Source organism: Quercus robur, chromosome 10 (genome assembly GCF_932294415.1).
Source record: "Quercus robur chromosome 10, dhQueRobu3.1, whole genome shotgun sequence".
NCBI lineage: Eukaryota > Viridiplantae > Streptophyta > Magnoliopsida > Fagales > Fagaceae > Quercus > Quercus robur.
In genome coordinates, this window is record NC_065543.1 from 15,476 (window position 1) to 38,427 (window position 22,952).

At 35.5% G+C, this 22,952-nt stretch overlaps 1 protein-coding gene across 1 annotated transcript; it reads right to left on the reverse strand.

Moving 5' to 3' along the window:
• Positions 1-10,916: 10,916 nt before the first annotated feature.
• On the reverse strand, positions 10,917-17,319 carry LOC126702713 (G-type lectin S-receptor-like serine/threonine-protein kinase At1g11300). Its single transcript, XM_050401531.1, has 7 exons — positions 15,954-17,319; positions 15,708-15,815; positions 15,418-15,623; positions 15,150-15,360; positions 11,672-11,903; positions 11,432-11,582; positions 10,917-11,323 (listed from the first exon to the last, which is right to left on the reverse strand). Exons 1-7 carry the CDS (start codon positions 17,260-17,262, stop codon positions 11,015-11,017), a joined length of 2,526 nt encoding a protein of 841 aa, XP_050257488.1. The 5' UTR covers positions 17,263-17,319; the 3' UTR covers positions 10,917-11,014.
• Positions 17,320-22,952: the final 5,633 nt, after the last annotated feature.

A 22,952-nucleotide genomic window follows, 5' to 3' on the forward strand; every position in this document is an offset into this window, starting at 1 on the left:
ATGAAACCTTTTATAGTTAATTTTCAAACAAAAAACAGAGGGCGAAAAGCACCTTTTAGTCCTTACATTTTCAGACGAATCCCATTTTAGTCCCTACATTTTATTTTTACCGCTTTTAGTCCCTATCCTGAAAAACGCTTCCCGTTTTGGTCCCTACCGTTACATCAGAAACGGAAAAAACTGATGTGGCAAACAGTAGGAATAAATAATACTAAATTAAAGCTGACGTGGCCTAAATTAATAATAAAAAATGTTTTTTGGCATTAAAAAATGCCACGTCAGCATTTAAATTAAAAAAAAATTAATTTATTAATTTTAATTAAATAAAAAAATTAAAAACAGAATTAAAAACTAAAAATCATATAAATTGAGATTTAAGTGTGTCTTGAACAAGTGAAAGAGAAATTACAAAAGAATAAGAAGAAGAAGAAAAAAAAGATGAGAAAAGAGACTGAAGAGAGCACCTGTGAGCCATTGAAGATTGAAGAGGTGTTGGAACTCTAGAAATGAGAAGAGGAAGAAAGAGTGGTTAGGTGAGATGAGAAGTAAATATTGTAGGCCACATGAGTGGGCTGGGAAATGGGAAAAGTTAGTGGAAGGAAACTTCTTGAGATTTTTTTATATAAAAAGTACATATATATACTAGGGAGTAATGTATACATACATACATACATATATATATATATATATATATATATATATATATATATATATGTATATGTATATTAATGGTGTCCACGGGTCGGTCCGGGTCGGGTTTATGCCCAACCCGCAACCGACCCGCTTCCATCGGGTGAACGGCTGAATGACCCGCCGCCGACCGCAGACGACCTCGGGTCGAGTCGGATCGGACTCCGGTGGACAACGGTCGGGTCGGTCGGCCTTGTACTGACTTACAATCACCGGATTTTCGCCGGATCGAAGCTGAAAATCAACCCATCAAACCCAGATTTGAGCGAAAATCACGAATCTAAGCAAAAATCGAAGCAAAAACATCACATGAAGCTCAGATTTGAGCGAAAAATTTATCTCTATCGCCGGATCTAAGTGAAAATCGAAGCACAAGCACCAATTCTTCGCCAGATCGAAGCTTAAAATCACCACATTAAACCCAGATTTGAGCGAAAATCACTAGATCTAAGCAAAAATCGAAGCAAAAACCACATCAAGCTCAGATTTGAGCGAAAAAATCATCTCTATCTCTGGATCTAAAGTGAAAATCGAAGCACAATCTTCATCTCACCGCCGGATCTAAGGAATAAAACCTAGATCTTCACCGGATCAACCCAAAAACTACAAAACCTTCACCGGAATATTGATGAATCTGAACGGATCTATATAACTCCGGCATTCTTTCATGGGTTTCCTCGGTCGGATCAGGTGTATTTGGTTTTGAAGAAGAAAACCCGCCATCCGACCCGCGTCAGTCGGCTTTTAGGGGCAGAGACCCGTCTCCGACCATCACCGGCGTCGGGTCGGCCGGTTTTCGGATCGGCCTGGACGGTTTGGGCGGGTGGGTCGGTTTACGGGTTGCCGTGGACACCCCTAATGTATATATATATATATATATATATGGAGGCAATCCCAAAACAATTCAAAACAATATGCCGAAATAAACCAGTACCAAAATATTTCAATTCTAGTGGACAAACTGAAATAGGATCAAAAACGGTATTTATAACATTGAATCTTTCTCATTCTCACCTTCCACCGGTGACGATCTCTACATTCTCGACCTCAAGTCGTTGTCATTGACTAATTTTTCTCTCCTCCTCTCTCTCCTCTCTCTCCTCTCTCTCTCCTCTCTCTCTCTCTCTCTCTCTCTCTCTCTCTCTCTCTCTCTCTCTCTCTCTCTCTCTCTCTCAATTTTTCAAACCTTTCAAATGATATTTACTACTTATTTTGCATGCCCAAGAAATAGACTTTACAGCTAGCATGTTTTATTTTGACTTTTGTTAGCAAATCAATTGAAATTTTAGAAGCCCCCACATGATGGCAGATTGGTTTTTATTTTTAATAAAATATATTATTAATTTGATTGTGATTGTGATTGTGATTGTTTTTTAATAAATGTATCTATTACTTTTATTGGGCTTGGATTAGAATTTCAGATTAAGAATTGAGTCATTGACAACGTGGTTATATTTATGAGATTTAGATTCTGTTTGGATACCACTTATTTTGCTGAAACTAGAAACTTATTGTTGAAAGTGCTGTAGATAAAGGTAAAAGTTAGCTGAAATAGTACAGTGGAGCCTATGAATAATAGCAAAAATAAGCTAAATAGTGAAATAATTTTCATTTTTAATTGGTATCCAAACAGAGGCTTAATCAATAAAACTTAAATTAATGAATATATATTTATTTATAGCAGTAATTCCGAAATAGTACACCGATACCAAAATATTTCGTTTCGTTGGCCAAATCGAAATGGCTTTCGGTACGAAATTGACCCTCTATTAAAAATGCTTCTTGCATTTTGTGTCTTATTTGTTAACTCTATTTTGTATAAGATTTTAAGAATACATTTTCCTTTTAACTTTTATAAATTTGAAAATCTTTTGTGTTGAGGAATTTTTCTTCTTCTTTTTTTCTTTCATTTTTCTCTCATATCTCCCATGTGAATCAGAGAATGCACATTCTATTTATTTTCTAATAAACATTCCTCCTCATTCCTTTGATGAAATGGAGGTAAATATTGATTTCATCCATATATAAGAAAGGAAAAATGAAACTGAAATGGTATATTAATAAAGTTTTATATTTCTTTACTTTCCATTCATTCTTTTATAAACTCCTAAAAGCACATGAGAAATGAAATCATATTTTATTTCATGTAATTCCATTCTTTTAAAAACTCTTATAGTCTAACTTACTAAAAACTATATTTTTTGATAAATACTATGCAAATAATTTACCAGAAATAAATAAAAATAAAATTATATCTTTTGATAAATACTATACACATAATCTACCATAAATAAATAAAAGTCAAATGCACTCTTAAGTCACCTTACTATAATTTTTTTACTAGACTTAACAGCAAAAAATAAATGAAAAAGAAACTGCTTCCATTCAAACAAAAGACTGAGCAAAGACTTGCTTACCCATTTTCTTCCTCATTACCGGCCAATACACAATGGAGACCACAAAAACCATTGCAGCAACAGAAACTCCCAGAATTGCCAACATCCTTGTTTTTCGAGCAAGACAATTTTTCTTGGCATATTGAGCTAAAGTAAAAGAGAGTGGGGAGGAAACAATAAGCTTAAGGACAAAGGAGAATGTGAGATTCCCTAATTGAGGTCAAAACTCAATTGTTAAAAAAATGCGCAAACAGGTTTTTCAACATCAAACTCAGATAGAACAAGTGTTACATATATAGCCACGGGACAAAAGTGATGAATATAATTCTAGAAATTCTTATGATGTAAGGCGTTAACATTTTTTTTTTTTTTTTTTTTTTTTTTTTAAGAATGCAATAACAATATTTAAAGAATTTTTACTTGTCAAACTGTTTCTTAAAAAGTTTGGAAAATTTTAAGGCAAATAGAAGATCGAAATGCAAAGATTATGATATTGTTTTTGGACGGTTTAACAAAACCATGTATAAATCTGTTGCGATATGCATAAAATCTAGATGCTCTATATGTGCTATGTGTTAGGAAATGTGAGATGACTATTGTTTCATGTTAGAATAAGAAAATATTAAAAGGAAGTAAAAAAGAGTATGACATGTCCATCGAAGTTTATTTTCATAAAATCTGATGGAGGAGGTTGCCATCTAGTTCTGAGTATAACATATATATCTATCGGTTGTGGTTGGTTGACAAGCCAAAAATTCAGCAAACCTGTCATTAGCTAACTGAGGGATCTGGTGGAGGGAAGCTACTGCAAGATGAAGCCGTACCTGATTGCGTTTAGTCCAAATCAACCAAGTTGTCATCGCAAAGACCTCCACCTTATCATGTTGTTGAAGAAGCCAAGATAACAGCTCCTTGAAGTCTAGAAAATTTGCATCCCAGCGCAACTGAGAGAGCTCCGAACCTGCCTAAACCGTGTCTAATTCCTTGTAATCCCACAAAGCATGTACTGGTGTCTCATGTGCTTCATGGTAGTGGTCACATAACGGGTCATTGATGATTGTACGGCAAACAAGGCTCGCTTTTGTTGGTAACGCGTTACGGCATGCACACCACAACAGATTCTTGACTTTGTTAGGAACCTGAAGAGTCCAAATTCCCTTCCATAGCTTCGAGTCTATTCTGACATCGTCCTGGGCAATCTCCAATGCTTCTTCATCCTTAAGAAACCGATAACCTAACTTGCATGAATATTGTCCATCCTGTGAGTGAGGCCATATTAAAACATCTTCTGCATCCATTCGACTCAATGGTATTTTTTTTTTATTAAAGCTGCCTCCTCATGAGAAAAGATACCATCTATTAGCTCCTCATTCCACTGCCTTAAACTTTCCTCAATCAAGCTTGAAACCTTGGCCTCTCCCATAGACTCAATCTGGTAGGAAGCCACAAAAGGAGAGTTTTTCCTTGGAATCCACCCATGCTGCCAAATTTTAATTGTCTTCCCATTCCCAACCCGCCACCTAGCTCCCCTTTGTAGAACGTCTCTGCCCATGAGTAGGCTTCTCCAAGCAAATGATCCGGATCTTGAATCTATGGCTTCCCATGATAGAGCAGTTAGGAAAGAAGCGTGCCTTAAACACCTTATAGAAAAGAGAGGTCTTATTGTGTAAGAGGCGCCAAGCTTGCTTGGCCAAAAGTGCATCATTGTGAAGAGCTAAATCTTTGAATCCCATCCCACCAACCATTTTTGATTTTGTCAACTCACCCCACCTCACCCAATGAATTTTCCTCTGGTCACCTCTTTGTCCCCAAAAAAATTTCTTTATTAGTGCCTCAATGTCATGGCACAACCCTAAAGGAATTTTAAAACACCCCATAGTATATGTTGGTATAGCCTGGATTATTGCCTTGATCAAAACTTCCCTTCTTGCTTGTGATAGTAGCTTTCCTTCCCAACCTTGGAGTTTTTTCCATACCCTCTCTTTGATGTAATTGAAGCTTGCCTTCTTTCCCTTTCCCACTAGTGAAGGGAGACCCAAGTACTTCTCATATTACAAAATCTCCTGCACTCCAAGGGCTTGTTTAATACGTGACTTGGTTTCATTAGGGATTGATTTGCTGAAGAAGAGAGATGTTTTGTCCCTATTCACCTTTTGACCCAAAGCTTCCTCATAATTTTTCAGAATATCCAACACATGGCCACACTCCTCCACTGTTGCCCTGCAAAAGAGAAGACTATCATCTGCAAATAACAGATGTGTTAGTTTTGGCCCCCTCCTACAAAGAGAGAAACCATGAATATCCCCATTCACCTCCACTTGTTTAATCAACCCATTCAAACCTTCAGTACATAGAAGAAAAAGAAAGGGTGAAAGAGGGTCCCTGTCTAATGCCTCTGGATGGGTGGATGAGACCCCTTGGCTCACCGTTCACTAAAATGGAATACTTTACTGTCTTCACACAAACCATAGTTAAATTAATCCAACTCTCATGAAAAACCATTTTCCTCATCAACTCTTCAAGAAAACACCACTGATCAACTCGGTCATAAGCCTTACTCATATCCAATTTGAGTGCCATAAATCCGGAGGTACCTGAATTATATCTTTGCATACAATGAAGTGTTTCAAATGCAACTAAGATATTATCAGAAATCAACCTATCTTTAGTAAAAGCAGATTGATGCTCAGTAATGATATGTGGCAAGACTTTTTTCAACCGATTAGCTAACACCTTTGAGAATATTTTATACAGCACATTACAAAGACTAATAGGGCGAAACTGGTGAACATATTCAGGATTATCAGTCTTGGATATGAGTGTAATGAAGGTGTGATTTATAGGATGGGGTAAAGTACCTGAGTTTAGCCAAGATAAAATTGAAGAAGTGACATCCTTATCAACAACACTCCAAAAATGCTGATAAAATAATGGTGGCATCCCATCAGGCCCCGGAGCTTTAAGCGGAGCCATTTGTTGCAAGGCTTCTGAAACTTCAATCTCCATGAAGTCACAGGTAAGAGATAGATTCATCTCTTCTGTTATGATTTGAGGGACATGTGCCAACACATTGCTTGAGTTCTCTGGTCTGGAAGTGGTAAAAAGATTCTGATAGTACCTTGTTAATATAGCAAAAATCTCGTCGGGTTGGGTCCTCCAAGCATCCACCTCATCTCTAATCCCCCTAATTTGATTCTTCCTGAACCTCTTCGTTGCTCGACTATGAAAATATTTTGTATTTTTATCACCTTGGCTTGCCCACAAAACCCGTGACCTTTGAGCCCACATGCGAGCCTCCCTATCCATCAGCACACTAACTTCAAATTTTAACTCCCTAACCCGATGGTTAACACCACTGATTTGTGCTTCAAATTCGGCCTTACACAACAATTCTTTATTTTTTATCAACTCTTGTCTCACACTACCAAACACATTTTGATTCCACCAAAGTAAGTCATTACCACATTTTTCCACCTTAGATAATAGTGTAGAATCCAAGTCCGAACCTACCATTGAGTTCCATGCTACTTTTACTGTTTCTTCACAAGTCGGATTTGACAACCACATCTCTTTAAAGCGAAATAACATTGTAAATAATTATACTATACACATTTGCAAAAAATATACAATATTGTACACATTTGTTTAAAAACAATGTAAATCTTACATTGATAGTATAGTGTAAACTATGAATTTTCCATTAGTTTATTTCAAATTCATTAAGATCTAAACCACCCCCTACCTAGATTTTAGATAAAATTGGTTTGTTGTTAGAATTTTTTTTTTTTTTTTTTTGGAGTGCGCATGCTTAAAAAGACCAAAATATCGTTTAGATGATTATGTTTAAACTTATTTCAAGTGTATTTAAAAAAAATAAATAAATAATAGAGATAACAAATGGGTAGTCAGAAAATGGAGAGAGAAAGAAACAACAATATCCAAAGCAATATCTACCTATGGAGAGAGAATACCTATAATTGGAAAATGGGGTGGCGAAGAGTGCTCAGTCAATCAACGGCTCACTTGTCGTCATGTAGGAACCATCGCACATCAGCTCAGACGAATGAGAAACAAATCGATTTTAAGAGTGAGAGGGACAAAGTTTTTTTTTTTTTTTTTTTTTTTTTTTTCTTTAGAGGGAGACAAACGGGTGAGAAAAATGAAAAGATGGGAAAAATGAAAAGATAGGGTGCTAAAGTGATAAGTTTAGGTGAGGGAAAGAAGAAAAAAAAATGGACTAGTGCTCTTTGACAATTAAAAGTTCTATTACAGAGGTCACTCAACCCTCCGCTATACCTAAGAAAAGATGCTGCAAAAAGGAGTACATTGTGGCGGTTCGGTATACCATCGCTATAACTAAGACAAACATTGCTAAAACATATATATTGCGGTGGTTTTTTATACTACCACTGTAAAGCACCGCAAAAGACTATATCTATTGCGGTGCTCTATCTATACGCGACAATATGTATCATGTACAGGGGCAAGTCAACAAAGCACCTCAATATGTGACATATAACGGCATTTTTTAAATCCATCTCAAAAAAATTGGCCACAATAGCCTTTTTCTTTTTTAGCAATGTTTGTTATATATGTTGAATGTTATATATGTTAGACTAACCCCAATTAAGTTAAAATTTCTGTTACAATTATGATTAGAATTCTTAATAACATTTGGACAATGATAACACAATGGACTTGGGTTTTTTATGGGATAATATGATAGGATTGGGTTTTTCAGGGAATTTCTTTTTTTATCTTCTCACTTTTTATTCAACCCCCAATGACAAATTCTTGACTCCTCAACTATTGGTAAGGAATTAAGGATTACTCTGTGAATTATTAAAGCATGGAAATATGCATGTAGGCATGAGAATGTACATCTAAGCATGTGGGTGTAAGAGTAAAAGCATGGAAGAACACAAACCCAAGCATACAAGCATATGAAGGCATAGACATAGTCATAGGAGCATAGAACATGCATACAAACATGTGGATCTAAGCAGGGCATAACCATAGACATGATATCAAGTATGTGAGCACGTAACCCTAACATTAACATAGAGCAAAAGAGGAACAAAACATAGGAAAATACGGCATAAAGCATAAAACATGTAGGAAAGACAAATAGACATGTAAACAAGCATAGAAACATGTGGATCTAGCCAAACAACACATGGGAAAAACAGATCTAAGCATAGAAAGCATGGCATAAAGCATAAAGCATGTAGATCTAAACATATAAGCATGTAAGGATGTAAATCTAAGCATAAAAGACGACATAAGGAATACAAAGCAAGGAGATTTAAGCTAGAAGCACAAATAAAGCAAGAAACATGCTAGAGAAAACAATAAATCATGTTATTCAAGCAAAAAGAAATGATAAAAAGCTTGATAAAGCTTTAAAGAAAAAAGGGGTATGGATAGTAGCTAAAAAGTTACATCCAGACCCCTTAAACCTCAAATCCAAGGTATGGAACCAAGGAGAGGAAGATGGAGGGTATGAACACTACCTTGTATTTTTGGAGAAGAGAAAAGAATCAAGAATCTTTGATGAGCTTTTTTGTTTTTTGGAGAGAAATATGGTGAGAAAAGACAAAGAAAAAATGCCCGAAAACGCCCAAAACAGCTCCCAAAAACCCAATTTTTCAGTTATGGTCCAATCTAGGGTGCCAAGGGCTATTTATAGCCCTTGGCACACTCCCTGAGGCCCAGCGCACCTTGTGGGGTTGTTGAGTCGGGTCGGAGGCCCTTTAAGGGCCGCCATTAGCAAATTCTTACTGTAGTGCTTTTAGTTTTAAATTCAGACGCATATTTGGAGGTCTTCTCATACTCGGATTAAGGCGATCTTTGTGTCCATGGAAAGCTCTAGATGTCTAGTTTTCAGAGGGATAAATTAATTAAAAATTCAACAGTTGGATCAAAAGTTATGACCTTAGTAAGCATGCTGACGTGCTTTTCACAGTTTTCTCAATATCTCAACCGTTTTAACTCCGATTTCGACCCATGAATAGTCATTGGAATGAGAATTTGATTATCTTTGTAATGGCATTGGTTTCAACTTGTTCTAACAACTAAATCAAAATTAGAGTTTTTTGGGCCCACTAAGAGTCAACTCCGAGTCAAACTTGGTCAAAATTTGCCAAAAATCTCTGAGGAGCTCGAGTTTGATTTAAAACCATGAAAAATATTGTTTTGTGAGGATTTTGACCTTGTTTGACCTTTAGTCAACCCAAGGTTGACTAGGGGCATTTTTGCTGAAAAAGGCACTTTAGGTGCTCCGATGTTCGAACGGGTTGCGCCACGTCATTTTGGATGTCCTCCCAGCCCCATGGAGAGAAAATGATATTTTTTGGATTTTTCGGAGTCTGGCACACAAATCGAGGGTAGACAAAATACGGTATCAACACATAATATGGAGTTAAAAAGACAAGTAGATGAAATTTTGTAAAAGACAAGGGGGTACCTAGTACAATTGCATCCACACATATGTATAAATCTTGCCTTGTTTTAAAATACATTCTTGTGTCCACCAAGTTCTTGTGCCAGGTCAAGCAACCAATCCCTCCCTTACTCTTATTGGCACTAGCATAAGCTATACAAGAACAATTCCTCAAACATTGTTGCTCACACTCTTTCAAACTCAAACTCATATTTGCACGTGTTATTGAAGTATTTGGTACCTTCATAGGTGCCAACTTTACGAACCCTTCTCCATTATTGCACGTGGACATTCTTTGCTTATTCGCACACCCATCCAATGTGTCTCTCAAGTACCAATTGCCAGGTGACATAGATTCTAACCAGGGTGAGCACGTGCACTCAAACATGTCCCCATTATATGGGTCACAATAAGTATTTGGACCGCAACCCAAATATTTATTGCATGTCTCTTATGGGGAAAACCCGACCCATCTCATCTTGTGCCATGTAGATCTCTGCATGGTTCCTAATTCATCCACCACCATTTTAGAGAATATTTTGCAGTCAATTAAACCGTGTACAATGGTGATTGTCATATTGATTACTTACATAACTAGCATTGAAGATGTAATTTGGTGTAATGTATTGCATGCCACTCCATCTTAGGCCCGTCCAAGGTCCAGCACGCCATAATGGAGTCCAACCCACGTATAAAATCAATTGCGGGTACTCAATTGTAACAATTCTATATGAGTAGTTGCTAGTTCCCAGGTCATCTTTGGACTTCCAAGATGTTAGGTATCGATTCAACCCGATTCGTAGGTCCAGCTCGAGCTTCATAGGGTTGTTATTACATAGTCTTAGACTATTCTCCCTTCCTCTCACAAAGGGGTGGGTCTACCCACCATGAGGCCCACCCCTCTATGGATTCACTAAAGGAATATGGATTTTCTCTCTCTCAAAGGATGAGCACAATAAACTCTCACAAAGGTTCACAATTTGCTCTTTAGGGTTTTCTCTCTAGTTCTCTTGCGGAGTGGAAAGGGTTGTTTTTTGGATAAAAATGTAAGTCCATCCTCGAGTAGGTTGCAACTTGCATAAAAACAAATTCTTCCTTTTTCTAACACATGTCCACTTTACAACCTAAGATGCAGCTCGCAAGGGTGACTTGAACAACTCAACAACAACAACAACCCAGGGATCAAGTAAATCTACCCCAGTAAATTGCAATCCCCAAAAGTAAATCAAAATTAAGCAGATTTACAAGTAAAATTGGTATGAAATAAAGCCAACAAAACATGAACTTTATAGGTGCCATAAAATTAGCATTTTAAGTGTACCAAGAAAAGAATATAGTTTAATGGTTTTTTTCTTCTTAGATTGGACTAATAGTGGACATTGAAGAGGTGATAGAAAAGTTTGTATTTACAACATATGAGATTCTTAGGAAAGTTTTCAAAATGAATATCAAACCACAACATGATGATGTCAATAACACATGCTACCTATCGACCTTGAATCATTGTAATAGTAACATTGTTAGCTGAGCATTTTCTTTGGCTAAGTTTAGAGGACTCTGTATCTAGCCCAATCTGCATTTCAGTAAATGCTGGCTTCTTTGGACGGGGAAGATCAACAATCTCACTTTTAAGCATAGAAATTACAGTAGATACAGTTGGCCTATCTTTGGCAAATTCTTGCGCACACAACAGGCCAACATGTATGCATCTCAAAATTTCCATTTCATAGCATGGTTCAAATATCAATGGGTCTATTAAAGCGACAATGTTGTCTGCTTTCCACAATTTCCATGCCTGGAAACATAAAAAGAGGATTGAAATTCTTAGCATCAATAATAAAACTTAAAAGTAACAAGTATTGGAGCTTGTAAAAGTTAAGGGAATGAGATAAGGATGACTTACATGTCCTAAAAGGCTCATAGGTTGCTCATCATGATAAAAGCTAGAGTTTTTTCTTCCACTAAGTATCTCTAGTAACAACACTCCAAAGCTGAAGATGTCTGATTTCTCTGAAAATCGCCCTTCCATTGCATATTCAGGAGACATATAGCCACTAAATTTCATCAAAACAAAACCAAAACTTGTCATCTCTAATATTAGTATTAGTATCTAATTGAATTGGCCAATCCAAAAGGTACTTACTAAGTTCCAACGACCCTATTAGTATTAGCCTGGTCTTCATTACTTCTAAAAATCCGGGCCATACCAAAATCTGATATTTTTGGATTTAGATCTTTATCCAACAAGATGTTACTTGCCTTTAGATCTCTATGAATAATTTTTAATCTAGAATCCCTGTGAAGATATAGCAGACCAATTCCTTCTATAATGTTGAAGCGTTTTCTCCAATCTAGTCGTATTTCTTTGGGTGAATCTATCAAATTTAAACAAAAGAAACAAGAGAAAGAAGTCAGGGCTAAACTTACAAGGTGAATGAACATGAAGAAGAAGTTCATTTGGTTGAAGTCATCAAAAAACTGTTTCAAGTGAAGTACCACAACAAAGAATATTGTATGATTGTCTCAAAATACACTACTATTGTAACACCCCAAACCTTTTTTTTAAAGCAATTTTACATGTGAATAATATCTCAAGTGAATTTTATTTTTTTTTATTAAGGATGTTAATTATTTTGTAGAGGTCTTTTGAATATCTAAAACATGCTATGTCATTTATGTGATTTGTGGTTATGGGCTAAGTGAAAATTAAGGAAGTGAAGAAACTTAAGGGTAAAGTGGTAAATACCTTCTCAAGATATTTGTAATTAGCGGTCTAAAATTACCACAACCTTTCTCCACGTCATGGCCTAACCATTGCAAGCCTCCTCTACTCACAACTACCCATTATCACCACTTAAAGCAACCTAAACCACACCAACACCACGCCATTTTAATGGAGGCAGCAAGTGTTTTCTCCTTAAATTGTTGGAATGGTGGTGTAAAGGTGAAATTTTCTTGGATCCACTTCCTTATTGTTTTGGTTATGGTCTAACACTTGTGTAGAGATAGTCTCTTGTGTGGGATTTCGATGTGGGTGTGAGTATAACATTAACTATAAATTTGTGCAGGTAATGTGAGCATTCACTTTTTGTATACCAAGTGTTTGATTAATTGTCTCTATGAGTTGAGTTTTGGTTTCTTGATTTTTGGCTGTGATGATTGTTTATATGAGATTATGGACTTCATCCTTGTTTTTAATATGTTTTGACACATTTGGTTTTAATGTGAATAAATTCTCAAAACATTTGGGCTAGTATTAAAGATATAGCAATTTCCTTTTGGATTCTAAAGCTGTCAGGGACAGATTTGAGTCAGTTGCAACACGTAATTTTATTAAATTATAGAAAACTTATTTTGAGCTGAATTTTTTGTGGTACATACTAGACATATAAGAGCTTCTCCCTCTTTAATTTCAAACTTTTTGGATAACACTTAGTGGACCAAACGAATTTTATAAAAAGGGCTGACTTGTTGCAATTTAATTTGAAAGTATGATTTGAATGCTGAGAATTTAAGGAAACCTAATCCAAGCTTTTGTTGTGTGGTTTAGCTTGTATGTTCTTGTATGCTAATTTGGTTCTCGTTTAGGTAGGGGTACTTGTCTTAGGATGGTCAAGCTAGGCTTTAGAGCCTTAGGTTTGATTTTTGAGGGGATCCTTTCCTATTTATGGAGACAAATAGGTTAGTGCAAATTGTAGTAGGCCTTGTTATTAATAGGCTTGATACTTGTGTTTCTAGGTTTCAAGGTACTTGATGATGGACATAGTAACTCGATTGATTGAATGCGGTGCCCGGTTAAGGTAAATTTGGATTGGACTGTTGAGGTAAATGGCTTCTTAATGAGATTTTTAAAAAGGAATCATTATTGCACTAAAGTACTTTATGGTTAGACCTATTTTTGGAACATTATTTATGGTTTTCCTAAAATGTACTATGTGTACTATTATTGTTAATCATTCATGGAAAACACATGAAGTATTGGAAGTGCATCATATTTGTTATTGCATATGAGGAAATGCATGATTCGTTAGCATGGAAAAGACAAGCATCTTTGATTTAATTCTTGGAAATGGATTTTATGGATTTATTGCAAAGTTTAAAGATGATTTAATATTTGGGAAAATTAAAACAGAATCTTTTTGACAAGAAATGAGTTTGAAGGCTTTGAGAACCTTGTGAAGATCTTTCAATATTAAAAAGTTTTGTGAAACTACTTGGAAATGAACGATGTTTTGAGTCTTTTGACTACGTGTAATCTTTGAGATCTTTATGTTTTACACTTGTGCCAAGATGTTTGATTTCCTTGTGATTACCCAATCAGATACCGTGGTTTTGTGATATTGGAAATTGAGTCTGTGTGACACAATGGCCAATAACTGGTATTGCAATCTTTGTGACAAAGCCAGTAGCACAACATATACTGGTATTTGCAGTCTTTGTGACACGGCCAATAGCACAACACCTAAATCTTGGTGGCAAGGTGGTTTATATGATGACACTTGAGTCTATGTGACATGGTAGCCAATAATAGGTATTACAATCTTTGTGACACAGCCAGTAGCACAACACTTGAGTCTTGGTGGTAAGGTGGTTTATACGATGGCACTTGAGTCTATGTGACACAATGGCCAATAACCGGTACTTGTAGTCTTTGTGACACAGTCAGTAGCACAACATGTACTAGTACTTGCAATCTTTGTGACATGACCACTAGCGCAACACTTGAGTCTTTGTGACAAGGTGATTTATATCATGGCACTTGAGTTTGGGTACAATGGTAACTTGAAAATTTCCCTAGGTGGAGTACTATTACATGATCTAGGGTTGAATTTCTTGGTTTTAAATGGTGCTAATATTGTTCGTAGTATATATTGATATTATGTAGTTCCATGATGAGATATTTTGAAAAAGCTTTGTGCTATGTTTCTAACATTCTTGTCATGTCATTACTGAAATCGATTTTTTCAAGAATCAGATAGAAACTCCCAAAGTATAGTATGTTTTATAGAATGTTCATTATCATTAGACTTGCTTTTCCTCCACCCCTATTAATTATGCTACTTACTGAGTTTTAGCTCATCCCACTCTTTCACAGTCTTATAGAATAATTAGCTATACCTCGGGAATAGAGCTCGTCTTATTACTGGTAATTGGAGTTTTATGCTGAATTGAGAGACTTACATTATTAATGGTTGGTGATTCTATCTAGTTGTTTTTAAGGAAGCAGTAGTTAATTCTATTAGAGTTTGGGCTCTCTTGAGGTTTGTTAGCCCTAGAATTTTGTTGGGGTTACATATTTTTAGAACATTGGAGTTTTATGTTAAATCATTAGGTGTTTGGAATATTCATGTAAATTTTGGAGGCACATGATTTGTAGTTTGTATTGTTTGTATGTGTTATAGAGCTTTGACTTATATTGTGGAGAGATCAATAAGTTTATTTATTTATCATATGAAAAAAAAAAAAAAAAAAATCCCCTACCGTTTTTCTTAAAGGTTCAGTTTTTCATGCTTTGGACCCTTTTGGGTCTAGGGCATGACAACTATAGTCCACAATTTAAATATATATATATATATATTAAATTATTTCTGTAATAAAAAATGATATCAAAATTTACTAACCGAAGAGAAATGCATCCAAACTTTTGTTTGGCATGTATTCATAGATCAACGCCCTCTCTTCTCCTTCGACACAACAGCCAAGGAGCCTAACAAGATTCCGATGTTGGAGCTTAGAAATTACTACCACCTCATTCATAAACTCTTCCAACCCTTGTCCAGAAGTTCTGGAAAGTCTTTTTATTGCAATTTCTTGCACATCTGACAATTTTCCCTACAAGCAAACATCAAATCTTTACCAGATAAGAAACTCTGTAAGAGTAATCATTACTCTGTATACGGGACCATATCCACCCTGCCCAAGCTTGTTAGATTCATGGAAGTTGTTTGTTGCACTTGCTAGCGTCACAAAATCGAATAGTTTTAGCTCCTGGACTTTAACTTGGTTCAGATTGTCTCCAAGCATGTCTTCACTTGAAAATTTGTTATGTGCTTCTCTGTTTAACATTAACAACCCCTTCGCTTTCTTTCTTCTTGCTGATTTCCACTACATTTGTGAGCATACTCTAATATATAGCAACATTTCCTAGTACATTGTTTTAGTTCTATTCCGAATGTTACCTTTGTGTTTAGCCATCCACCTCCACAATAAGTACGTGAAGAATGAAATAAAAATCGTTCCTATGATCACTGTAATAGTGACAATTTTCCTCACATCTCCCTTTGTATCTGTAAATCAGAAAATCGTAATTATTATTATTTTTCATTTGGGAGTTAAATAAATTGTATCTTACAAGGATTTCATTAGCTATGGGTGCATGATTTGAAGCATAAGATAAATTTTTTACAGAAAGCAAAGCAACTCACCAAGTTCTGAATGGGCAACACGAATATAAAGGTCAACTCCGCTGGTGCTAGAGAATTTCTGTGTGTCAATTAAGCTTCGAGTCCATGTCATACAACCTGTGCCTGAATCAAATGCATAAGCTATACAAGAACAGTTCTGTAAACATTGCTGCCTGCAATCATCTTTTTGAGCAACTGACCATTCTACAAAGTCTGGCACCTTCACCATGTTCAGTTTCATAAACCCATCCATTTTGCCGGCTTCACCACTGGTGTTCACCCTCCCACACTGCAACGGTGTCCTCCTCACACATCCACTAGTCCAATTTTGTCTATTCCATTCTTCTGCGTTCTTTGGCTCAAACCCCTCTAAACAACTGCAAATTGGCTCAAACCCCTCTAAACAACTGCAAATTGGGGAATTCATTGAATTACAGCTTCCAAATGCACCACACGTACCATAAACATCACACACACTGTGCATAGCTTTCCACATAACCTCCCAAACCTCCTTCTCATTATCCCAATGTCTTGCCTCTACATTCCCTTGGGTAGTCAGGACAACGTGTGACAAAGAATCATTGACAAAAGATGCAGTAAAATAAGAAGTTCCATCTTGATTATCTACAAGACTATATCTGTCAAAAAATGCAGGAGTTATTGGTGTTCCAATGAACATCTGACCATTCCATGGACCACTGCGGTAATATGGGCTACTATCTTTCCAAATGAAAGACTGAGTAAAACTTTGTCGAGAAATTCCGGTAGAGTAGCTTCCAATGGATGGATCAGAAGGGCTTTTCCATGATGTCAACTGCACTTTCTCACCTGTTCTTTCATTAGTACTAATTTTCATACCGGGTAAGCTTATATGAGAAGGATTTTTGAAACTCTCCCATAGGATTGGCCCTATAGTGTTTTCTTTTAAGACGAGGTTCCCCGAATCTGAAAGCTGGGCACTTGAATTGGCAACAGAGTTGTTAACATTCGATGACCAAAGAATCTCCTTTTGTCCATTTAATACTACAAGGTTGCCGTCCTCAGATATAGTAAGAACTCCAGAAGAATCGTTGACGGGTTTCTGTCTGTTCGCTACCCATACGACTGTGAATGCAGAAATGTTGCTATACCATATCCCCAGGTAGCGGTTGGAAGAGTTTAGTGGGCTGAAGAATCCCAGTTTGAAAACACTTCCATTGGAGATCATATAGTCAGAGTCTCTGTCTTTGATGGATTGGGAAGACCTGATGGTGTCTACAGCAACAACGCCTATGTTTAAACAAAGGCAACAAAGGACAGACAACAAGCTACTATTGCTAAGACGTACCATAACTTCGTTTGAACCGACTTGGTGAGAGAATTCAGTACAACTTGTACAAGGGTCAGGGAGGTCCTGTTTATCTAACTGTTTATGGTCAATATGCTTTTATTTCTTATCTGCGTCACAAAGTTGCAATTCACCGCAACCCTCTCACAACAATTTTTTTACTTTACTTTTATTCATTTTTATATTTAATAATTAAGATTTAAAATTTTATTTTTAAAATTTTAAATTTCAACTTTTTTTCAAAAAAAAAATTTTTAATTTCAACCATTCATTCATCAGGAGCATTCACATCCGCAAGTATTATTCTAAATAAAATTTTTAATTTCAACTTTTTAAAAAAAAAAAATTTTAATTTCAACCATTCATTCATCAAATATAATATCTAATAATACTTACCCAATCTCAATCTATATTTCTGTGCAAACGTGGCGTATGAAAAATGTCCAGACTTCCATGAGGCTGACATCGCAGAAAATAAGTCAAGTCGTCGCCCCTAGTGTAGACTATAGGAGCATTCACATCCGCAAGTATTATTCTATCTTTCTTTTCTCTTGGGTCTTGGGCCTCTTGGCCACAAAAAAACGCTTTGATTTAAGACTTAAGTAGGGACTACTGTGGAAATTAAGGAGAATTTTTTTTTTTTCCCTAGCATGTGAAGGATGATGATTCAATTTAAAAGTTAAAACTAGCGTAAGAAGACCGGACACTGTATGAAGTGTCGTCCACTATAGAAAACTGGTTAACAAAGGTCAAATTAAAGCTACACGTGACATTGGGGTTTTGGGGGGGGACCTTTTATAACCGTGATTGAATTGAAGCCCTTGATGATTCGACGTACCGCATACGTACTATAAGTCTATAACTTGCAATGTGTACTATTTCCCTACGGAGCGGCTCCAAGATAAACCCTTACAATAAAAATTTGAACATCTTAACTTTAAATTTTTTGTTAAACCTAATAGAAATGAGTTTGAATATGATCCTTAGTTTTTCTCTATGTCCGATCAAGTATTTTGATTAGTGACAACATGCATGTGATTGATTGATTGTGTGTTGTGTGTGGATGTGTGATTTGTATTTTTATTTGCTTAGTTTATCTCTATGTCCGATCAAGTATTTTGATTAGTGGCAACGTGCATGTGATTGATTGATTGTGTGTTGTGTGTGGATGTGTGATGAGTCTCATATCAAGTATTTACTGAGTAAATATAGACTTTATTAACAACTACAAGAAACCTCAATTGTGACTAATTCTTTTGAAGCATAGCGCAGATGTGACTAGTACTTTTCCTTTAGTTGTTACAGTGCATACTTAAAAAACCATACACTTCAAAAGAAAATTTTTATAAATATAAATTATATAATAAGTTATTATTAATTTGATAAAAATTTGATAAAAATGTATAATTAGTTATTTAATTCTATTCGTTTATGCATCCAATGATTGTTGTCTTAACAATCTTTCAAATGTTAATATTTTTTAAGATTATATATATATAACAGAAGCATTTGAAACTTAAAAGATAATGGAATTTATAAATAAAAATGTATGATATATAATTAAATTAATATTATTTAATGAATATTTAAATATTAAAAACCTTCACATCAATTCATCTTTCCTACCACAAATTTAATGAAGCCGACCATGTAGGTGAGGATGAAGTATAGGAATTAAACGATTTGATAACCCATGTGTTTTATGATCAAAGGGAAATTGACTTCTTGACAAGTTGTGTTTCACCTGGTCTTGATTTGAGTAGTGAACGTCATATCTTAGGCGAATATTATCTCACAACAAGATTCATAACAACAAAATATTATTCATGCCATCATTAATTGTTTATAAATGCTTTTGAATCTCAACAAATAAGAAAAAGGAATTTCTAAATAAAAATGTAAAATATATAAAATTAAATAGGTATTATTTAATGAATATTTAAATATTAGAAAACTTCACTTGAATTCATCATCTTATACCTCAAATTCTATCAAGCCGACCATATAGATGAGGACCATGTAATGAAACTAAATAATTTTTACCACCAATGTGTTTGATGATTAAAGGCAACTGAAATCTTTACTAACTTTGTTCAGATGGTCTTGATGTGAATAGTGAATCCCACATCCTAGGGACCAATAATTGAAATGTCATAATGTATTAATGCAGACATTATCTAACAACAAGATCCACAACCATAAAATGTTATTCGTGGTTTGTCACACCATCAATAATTTTCCGCCATAATGAATTTTAGATAAACATTTTTGAATCTCAACGAAGAAGATAATGGCTTGTTATTCTACTAATTCAGTGACCTGAACATGTGAAACTGAGCTAAACAAAGGATGAACATGCAATGAAAATGTTATTCTACTAATTTCGTTAATTGGGCATGAACAAAAATGAAAATCTCTCTCTCGAGTGTTGCAGCGGCAATTCCTCTCTCTTACTTAGATGGGACAAATGTGAAGCCAATAAACGATTGAGGTTGAGTAATAAATTAGGATTGAAAATGAGTGGCCTTTATAATTACAATTTACTATGCATGGAAAACTTTTAATCAAATATTAACATGTTCAGGTTTGTGGGTTCCAGTTAGCTCAACTGGTAAAATCTCTGATGGTTGTATAAGAGATCTGGGGTTCAATCCCCACCTACACCAAAAACTAATTGGTGTCTTGGTCTGATGATAATGAGCTATCATTAGGAGCGGATGCCATAGGTTGAAACTCTCTCAAAAAAAAAAAAAAAAAAACATGTTTAGGTTTAAATGTTATTCTAGTTTCAACAATTTGAATGCTAAATCGGCTCCAATTTAAGATGAATGATGTAGTTTAAACATATCTTATGAACCCACATCAAAATATATATATATATATATATATATATATATATATATATATATATATCTGTGAGTTTCCTTATAAGAGAAAGATGTATATTGCCCTCATAAAGTAAAAATTCAAATTTTAAAATTTCAAATATGTATATATATATATATATATATTAAAGAATCAGAAGATTCAGAGTCTATAAGTTATTGAAATTATTCAAAAAATATATGATTACTCAAAAGAGAAATATAAGAAATAGAAAAAAGTACATTAACCCATAAAGCAATGAGTTTTAATGGGTCTAAATTTTTACAATAAAAAAAAAAAATACACAATCATAGGTGTAGGGATTAGTGGTTCATGGAAGTAAAAAAGGATGTACGAGCCGACCATATTTGAGGATCAGATATAAAAAGTAAATGATTTTGTTAACCCATATGTTTGATGATAAATGGGAAATTGACCTCTTTACCTAGTGTATTCAAATGGTCCTGATATGAAGGATGAACACCATACCATAGAGACCACTAATTGATTTGCGAAAATGCATTTAATCCAATTATTATCTCACACCTCGTAAAATCCATAACCATAAAATGTTATTTGTGGTTTCTCATGCCTTAAGTTATTTTAGATAAATGCTTTTGAATCTCAACAAAGAAGAAAAATGGAATTTTTAAATAAATGTATGAGATATAAAGGTAAATAAATATTATCTAATGAATATTTAATTATTAAAAAACTTCACTTTAATTCATCATTTTTTATCTCAAATTCTGTCGAGCTAACCATGTAGGTGAGGATTGAGTAAAAGAAGTTGAAAGTTCAAATAGTATATAAAACACCCTTGAACGTTTAGACCCCCAATAACAAAAATACCAATTCAAACTTTATGACAAACAATAAGTGTGCGGAAAATGAACACAAGCTATAAACAAAATTGGTAAACAATCTAAGCCAATTAAAATCAAATCCACAGTAGAAAATAAAAGGCAAATATTAAGGGAAAAGAGATGCAAACACAAGGACAACACAACGATGTGTTATCGAAGAGGAAACCGAGGCCCTCGGCGTAAAACCTCTCCGCCGCCCTCCAAGCGGTAAGTAATCCACTAGAATATGTAGTTGGGATACATGAACAGCAATAGACCCTCTAAACCTAATCTACCCAGTGTACCTAAGCCCTCCAAGCTTCATGCTCCAACAAGGTTGCGCTAAACCTATTTCTTTTCTAGCTTCCCGGATTCCGCTACTTGACCATAGCATCAACCAATGTGAAATTGGTTTCTTCCTAACTGCTTCCCAGAACACTAAACAGCCATCTCACAGTAATGGATATGGTGAGAAAAGGTTTTGGTAAAAGGTCTCTCAAGGATTTAACAATGGAGAGGAAGAGAGTAGAGGAATTTGAAGAGTCTCTTATGTGAAGATTGTGGATGAATCAATCATGTTTTACTCTAGGGTTTCTCTCTTAAAATTCTCTTTGGAACCTCTTTCTTTCGTGGGTATAAAGGGTATTTATACTTGGGTGAGAATGGAATGTGAAGAGTCAGGTTTTTTAAAATAAGGCTGGCTCGCGGCTTGGCCTCACGGCTTGACTGAATTGCGAGTTCCAGCCGTGAGATAACTAAACAGCCAGTTGTCCTATTTTGTCCTGTAGTGCTCCAACTAGCACGACGCTTCAACTTCTAGCATGCCTGGCACGTGTGCAGCTTCTGGCGGCTTGCAGCCACGAGTCACCCGCGAGATCCAGTCGCGAGTCTCTGTTTTTATTGCACACTCTTGAGCATTTCTTCACACTATCTCACTCACTACCCTTACAAAAATCCCACATAAATACAGGGTTACCAATTGCTGAAATACAAGCAAATTTAGCAAGGAATAAAGCCAACAAGATGTTTGATTAAATTCAACCTTACAATCTCCCCCTTTGGCTATTCCATGACAAAACCCTAAAACAGACTCTAAACTTAACGTGTGAGTTGGGAACAGTTGAACATAACTCACTCACACCTACCTCTAGAAACTGTGAAGCTCTTGAATCATATGAACATGAATCTCCTGAAACACAACAATACACCATGATCATTGTATGCAGAAAAGCATGAAATGCATATGAAGCAGGCATGATGTGATCAAGCAAAGGTGGAGTTAAGAAACAAACCATGGCTTGATCAAACAATTAATCACTACAAGGTAGTGACCACAATGCTCATTCACACTTGGAATGAATACTTGGACATACAAGCTAACAAGAACAATGCAAATCACTTGTATGCCCAACATTCAACCAATGCATGATACACTAAGTATATACATCTAGGAACAATCCTACAAGGGCACAAGAGTGATAGTACTTAAAAAGAAATTGCATGACATTAGTTAGAAGTACTGATTTAACAAAGCATAAAGGCTGCATAAAGCATGGTATAAACCATAAAGCCTACAGATACATGGAAACAAACCCTAAACGCTTACAAATGCAACATGGGTACAAACCACATTATATACTGAAAAACATCATCAATATATAAAAAGTAAACCATCCATAAGTTATGAGTTAAAACCAAACAAAAACCATAACCACAGTGTATCAAACCCATAATAACAACAATTATTCAAAACATAATACTATAACCATAAACATAAACAAAGTAAACAAGATAGACACTGTTTTTGACTGCTCCCCCTCAAAATAGTACTCCCCCTCAAGAGTTGCTTCTCAAAAACTTCTCCCCCTTTTTGACCGGAATGGCCAAAGGGTCACTGCTCATGATGTGTGGTGATGCTGTCAAATTTTGCAGAGAAAGCATCAAGCTGGTCCTGCATGGCTGCTATCTTCTCAGACTGCTCGG